The sequence below is a fragment of the Lygodium microphyllum genome, chromosome 15 (genome assembly GCF_053477565.2).
Source record: "Lygodium microphyllum isolate KBCC chromosome 15, Lygodium_microphyllum_v1.1.10, whole genome shotgun sequence".
NCBI lineage: Eukaryota > Viridiplantae > Streptophyta > Polypodiopsida > Schizaeales > Lygodiaceae > Lygodium > Lygodium microphyllum.
In genome coordinates, this window is record NC_141149.1 from 49,363,945 (window position 1) to 49,370,830 (window position 6,886).

General features: G+C 41.8%; 1 protein-coding gene across 1 annotated transcript; it reads left to right on the top strand.

Moving 5' to 3' along the window:
- The first annotated feature begins 168 nt into the window (after positions 1-168).
- Positions 169-1,708, top strand: LOC148024500 (expansin-A10-like). The gene is made up of 3 exons (XM_087694162.1): positions 169-369; positions 497-678; positions 786-1,708. Coding segments are annotated over exons 1-3 (801 nt in total). The 5' UTR covers positions 169-367; the 3' UTR covers positions 1,403-1,708.
- Positions 1,709-6,886: the final 5,178 nt, after the last annotated feature.

Consider the following 6,886-nt stretch of genomic DNA (forward strand, 5'->3'; position numbering starts at 1 on the left):
TACGGCGGTCATGACAAAGCCGAGTCCTTGCAAATCTGCTTTACGCGAAAAACAAAGAGTGGATTCCCGAATTGATTAATGGGAGCTTGCAAGTTGAAGATTCTTACCTTGATTTTGATGGCTTTACAGAGCAATCACAGCCTTAGATTGAGCGAAGGAGTGTATAAATATCGATGCCCGTACCTTGCGATGGACGAAGCATCGGCCGACGTGTATGATCAGTCAGTTAGCTAGCTAGCCGAGTTTGAACTTTACCCTAATTTTGCTGCATCAAGCTATTCGGAGTGACTCTTGATCACAGCTGCTCGACACACATCAAATCAGGCGCTGCTGGAACGCCAGTACTGATTGCCAGATATATAGTACGATGTGAGTACTGGAACGGTTACATGTAATCGTGTGTATATATAAATATACCGTTAGCTTTATGTGTGCCAGTCGATCATCACACCAGATTTCCTCGTTCATATTGATCTGATTCTGATGATTGGCACAGGGCACAGCAATTCCCTAGCGCAGCTGATCTATCATGGATGATCAACGCCATCAGAACAATAATCGTACTCAGCGGTGTTGTTTTGCACCTTCCATCGTGGGCGTCAGGAATGAGCACCGGCAGTTGGACCAGTGGCGCGCATGCGACGTTCTACGGCGGGAGCGACGCGTCCGGAACCATGGGTGAGTAACATTAGTCCGATTCATAAGTATAGGCATGATTTGTCATTCGATGAGCACTGTGTTCATCGATGGTGAAGACATGATGTTGACGAAATAATTATACAAAGCTGGCGCGTGCGGCTACGGCGACCTGTACAGCCAAGGCTACGGAACGAGCACGACGGCGCTGAGCACGGCTCTCTTTGACGGAGGGCTGGCGTGCGGGGCGTGCTTCGAGATCCGATGCAGTACTGCGGACGACGCGCAGTGGTGCCTGCCTGGCGGGCCCTCGGTGGTGGTGACAGCCACCAATTTCTGCCCGCCCAACAGCAACGGCGGCTGGTGCAACGCCCCGCAGCAGCACTTCGACATGTCGCAGCCGGCGTTCCAGCAGATCGCCAACCCCACGGCCGGGATCGTGCCAGTGCAGTACCGTCGCGTGAGCTGCCAGAAGAGCGGCGGCGTGCGCTTCACCGTCAACGGCAACCCCAACTTCAACCTGGTCCTCGTCACCAACGTTGGGGGGGCCGGCGCCGTGACGTCAGTGTCCGTCAAGGGCTCCAACACGGGATGGATGGCAATGGCCTGCAACTGGGGCGAGAACTGGCAGATCGGCACCGACCTGGTCGGCCAGGCCCTGTCCTTCAAAGTCACCACCGACGACGGCGCATCGCTCACCTCCTACAACGCCGCTCCCTCCGACTGGCAGTTCGGCCAGACCTTCGAGGGGGACCAGTTCAGCTAGCTAGACCTGCCGGCTACTCGACTCGTATGACTTAGAAATAGCCGATACCAAGTACACTTGGATCTGCGAGCCGTGATGATTTCGGTACTTATTTCAACGTGCAGCTATATAGAATACGGTAGCAGGGGCGCGCAAAGCCCATCGCCATTACGCCGCCCGCTATTTCCTGTGACCTGTACAGTATTATTCCCCGCTGCATGCTGCAGCTATAGTAGTACACACAAAAGAATGGCCGCGCCGATGAGCTGGCGCTGCGGCCTGCTGGCAGCTGCAGCACTTAACAAGCAAATTTAAATATTTGATATCGATTTGGCATTCATGTCAAGTTGTTAGCCTTTATCTCTTCGCATTCTTAATGTGGAGCTGTTCTCGTCGAGATATATATATATATATATATATATATATATACATATGTTCTATAGAAAGGTATGTTGTGTTATTATTTGCAAGAAAAGTTGGCCTCACCTAACTAAATTTTACTTGCACGTCTACATAAAAGCCCCCGTACCCTTAGGTGAAACATAATTGTTCTATAATGTTTATTGAGGTGTGAATGATTTACTTAACCACTCTTGACTTATGTATCAAGATTTTTGGCAGTTCATGGAGTACCTCCAACAATGGTGGTATTCCATGAACTAGTTGGAGTCAAAACACATGGTAGTCATCTATTTGGCAAAAATCATGTTCTCTCTTCTCAAGTCTTCTCTCTCATCCCTCTCTCTCTTCTAAAGGGCTATCTCTCTCCTCATATAGTCTCTCTCCCAATTGGCAAGGTGAGGTGCACATCAAGTATACAAGTGTGTAAACTACGCATAAATTTTTGTTTTAAAAGTATATAAGTGTGTGCTTGCTATAGTGTAACTACGATTTGTACATGTCCAAGTCAATGTACTTGGATGTCTTTGGCTTGGATGTGGTGCACATCAAACAAGTTCAATACCGTGTGACTCATTTGTTTGACTACTAGTAACTTGTATTAAAACCTTAGGGAGTTTATTAAGTACCCTTTACAAATGAAGTTACTCCACGAACTTGCTAAAGTTACAAGGATTTGACAACCATTCATAAGTAAAGATCATGTTCTCTCTCCTCCAGACCTTTTTCTCTCTCTAAAGAGGTTTAATGCACATGGTAGCTCATATCTCCCTCTCTCTCTCTCTGCTGCTACATCTTTTCTTATCTCAATAGTCTCTATCTTTCCTAGCTAGTTTGACTTCCTTAGGTTCAGGGACTTAAGCATGGTGCAATCCTAACACACTTTTTTTCATTTGGTTGTCTACAAGAAACATTGTATAGAAATCTTTGACTTAGTATTTTGAAGGTATTCGTGGGTTTGTACATCAATTTATTGGTCTTACTCTTAAGAGGACCATGGTTCCCTTATACATTTTTCATCGTCTAGCTATTTACGGGAAACATTCTATAGAAATCTTTGACTTAGTGTTTTGGATATATTTGTGGGTAAGTATATAACTAGGTTCGGAAGAAGAGATTTTAAACGACCTTTCTTACATATAATTTACATAATGAAGGGTACCATATAAAGGGGTTATTTAGATATTGAATAAAAAAAGCCAAATATCATTTAGGAAATATTCACAAATAAGGGGTTATTCACATATGACACAAAGAAAAGGGGGGATGTGGGGTTTAGAGATGGGGCTCCAAAATATATCATGCATTCTAATGCAATGTGTGCTAAAAACACTCATTAAGTGATGTTGTAAAGTATCCATTAGGTGAAGTTTTTAAAGTGTCACTTATACACCACATTTTGAGATGCAATTTACGATGTTTGCAAACTGAATTACAATGTCTAAATGGCATTCACTAAATTGCTTCATTTACGTGATATATCCAATGATAGATTTCTCGTGATTAGATGTTTCTCATAGTTTTACCTCTCTCTCTCTCTCTCTCTCTCTCTCTCTCTCTCTCTCTCTCTCTCTCTCTGTGTGCAACATCAGTGAAGAAAACATCATTTGAGGAGTGTGGTGTTTCTCTCATTTACCACATGTTTTATCAAGTTGAGACATTAGTTTTGCTTGGTGTAATTTCTCTTGACTCAAAGGTTGCATATGGGTTTTGACTTAAATATTTAGTATCTTTGTTAATAGTAGTCTTGTAGAAGGAAAGCCTATTTCATTATGGTAATCAGGACCCTTTATAAAAATTTTGCTTTCTCCTCAACAATAAAGATTAAGACTAAGTGCCTTTAGGAAAATGTGACAAACACAAGATAAGAGTTGAGGAAAATGGAAAGTGGCCATAATAAGATTGAAAGTGTGTATTTTTAAATCTAACTTTGAAATCATTTTTGTAGAAAATAAAAAAGCTTTACTTTGTTTATTAGGCTAGAACTTTCATAGCAGATGCTTTGATATGTGCAACATACATTCCCCCATTAAGAAAATTGCAATTAAATAGAACCCATTTACTTTTTCAATAGCTTTTATTTGTATTGCATTTTTATAATTAAGAGGTGTTTTGACCAATTTTCCTGCACTTTTAAAATTTAATGTTTGAAGTCTGATGTTAAGATAGGTGCTTTCAAAGGGCACATGAAAAATGAATTGGCTTGTACAAAAGACATACATGGATTCATTGTAAGTAAGTTTCAACACGTCAAACACTAGACCCTCTTTATAGATAATGTCAAGAATCACGTGGTGCGGGGATTTGCTTGAGCTGCTATGCCAAACACACACTGTATATACAAGAGGAAGCTCACTCAAGAACACAAGAAGAGAGATGGAGGCCAAAACATTTTCTTGCTGATTTCATCTACTTCTCCCACACACTATACAATGTACACATAGTATAGATAAGATACAACATAAAGGAAAGTGGCCTTCTAAGTCAAACAGTGTATAACCGACTACACTAATCGACTGGCATTATACCTTTGCTAGCTGTAGGTAGGTGTAACAAACTAAATATAATAAGTGATAAGTCAGGGGCCATGTGAGTATCATAATGACCACCAACATGCTAAGTGTAGACGTGCAGACTCATCTAGCCAGGCAGTTCATCATCAATATATACACGTGTTGAACTTGCCATCTCAACACTCCCCCTCAAGCTCAACTCTATCTCTGCAACTCCAAGTAAGCTTCGGAACTTTTGAAGCTTCTCTATACCCAATGCCTTTATGAAAATGTCAGCTATCTGATCCTGTGTGTTGACATATATCAAGTTAATCTCTCCTGCAAGTACCTTCTCTCTCACAAAGTGGTAGTGCACCTCAATGTGTTTTTTCCTAGCATGGAACACTAGATTCCTAGCTAGTTGTATGCTACTCATGTTGTCACAATGAATGACAACTAGACTATCTCCCTGCATGTCCAAATCACCTAATAACTTTTGCAGCCATACCACCTCACATGCTGCCATAGCAGCACCTCTATACTCAGCCTTTGTACTCGATAAAGCAAATGTAGGTTGCCTTTTGCTGCTCCATGTAACTGCTGCACTACCAAGGGAAAACATGAATCCACTAGTAGATCTTCTATCTGACATGCTACCAGCCCAATTTGCATCTATGTATCCAAAGACCTATACGTCCTTACCTGCCTCATAAAAAGTCCATAATGTAAAGTGGACTTCACATACCTCAATATACGTCTAACTACATCCAAATGAGGCTTTCCAGGCATTTGCATAAACTAATTGATAAGACCAATAGCATAGCTCAAGTCTGGCCTTGTGATAATCATGTAGATCAAACTCCCTACTATCCTCCTGAACATAGTAGGGTCTTCTATCTCATCCCAAATGTCGGCACTCAACTTCACATTTTGCTCCAATGGTACTGAAAGAGGCTTACATGCTGTCATATCATACTTGAATAACACATCCAAGCCATACTGCCTTTAGGATCTCAAATTTCTTCTTCAAGAATTCCTTAACTTTAGCAATCCCATTGTCACTGTCACTTGTAATAATCAAGTCATCCACATAGATGACTATGATGACCAAACCTACATCTCCCTTTCTCACATAAAGTGAGTGATCAGCACATCAGAAATACAAAATCCAATATTGACAAGATACTCTCCAATCTTGTCAGACCATGCTCTAGGTGCTTGCTTCAGCCCATAGAGTGCCTTCTTTAAACTGCACACATATGTGGGATGCTCTAAATCCTCATAACCTGCTGGCTGCTCCATATACACTTCTTCTTGCAATTCACCATGCAAGAAGGCATTCTTAATATCCATTTGCTGCAAACTCCAACCTTTGGCTGCTGCCAAGGCAATCACACATCTAACAGTTGTCATCCTAGTAACTAGACTGAATGTCTCTTCATAATCTATGCTATGTGTTTGAGCATAGCCTTTTGCAACCAGCCTAGCTTTATACCTGCTAACTGAACCATCTGCATTATGCTTGACTTTGTAAACCCACTTACAGCCAATAGCTTTCTTACCCTTAGGTAAGGGTACCAAATTCCAAGTCTTGTTGGCTTCTAATGCAGCCATCTCCTCATCCATTGTGCTGCATCTCAATGAGCATGACTAACAACATCCTCAAAACAAGTGGGCTCAACATCCTCAACTAGTTTCACCATATAAGCATAATGGTGAGCTACATAACCTTCAAAATCAAATCTTTTAAGAGGGTATCTGACCCTGCTAGATCTGCATACCATGGGATCACTCAATGGAGCCTTTACATTACTATGAGCTCTCTGTACACCTGGTGTCTTGACTGAAGGAATACCAAGCTCATCATCCAAACTCTCTGAACCACTAGAATCTCCATCAAATCCTAAATGACTGGTAGATGCATCATTACCATCCAACACTTTCTTATTTCCTTTGTCCTTCCCTGCAACACTTATAGATCCACTTGAAGATGTGGGGCTACTCCTTAGTCTCCCAGACCAAGGGCTCACTGTAGGTATAGTAGCAGATGATTTTTTTGGTCCACTAAGACTCCATGATTCTTGTTTTTCTTTCTGCATGTAGCTATCTTGATCATTATCATCATCTAATACATCACCATCAGGTGCATACCAGCTGCCCATCTCATCAAAGATAACATCCATGCTCACTCTGAACTCACCTGTGACAGGGTTATAATAGTGATACCCTTTCTGGTCTAAAGAGTATCCAATAAAAATACATTTTTCTGCCTTTGGATCAAGCTTCTTCCGTAGCTCATCTGGCACATGAACATATGCAACACATCCAAATACCTTCAAGTGTGATACATCGAGCTTCTTGCCAGTAAAGCATTCTTCAAGAGTCATCCCATGAACTCCAGTTGTGGGGGTTCTGTTCATAATATAAACAGCAGTATGGACAGCCTCAGACCAAAAATGTTTATGCATATTGTTTTCAGCCACCATTAATGCCCGTGCGACTTTTGCAATATGCATATTTTTTCTTTCTACAACCCCATTTTGCTGTGGAGTATACATGTAAGTGAATTGCCTCTTTATCCCATGAGTCCTCAAGAAGCCAGTAAACTCATTAG

What these genes read in the sequence shown, in the direction of transcription:
- LOC148024500 (XM_087694162.1), top strand. An exon ending in CGACGCGTCCGGAACCATGG is followed by an intron (nt 679 to 785) that starts GTGAGTAACATT and finishes AATTATACAAAG; the next exon opens with CTGGCGCGTGCGGCTACGGC.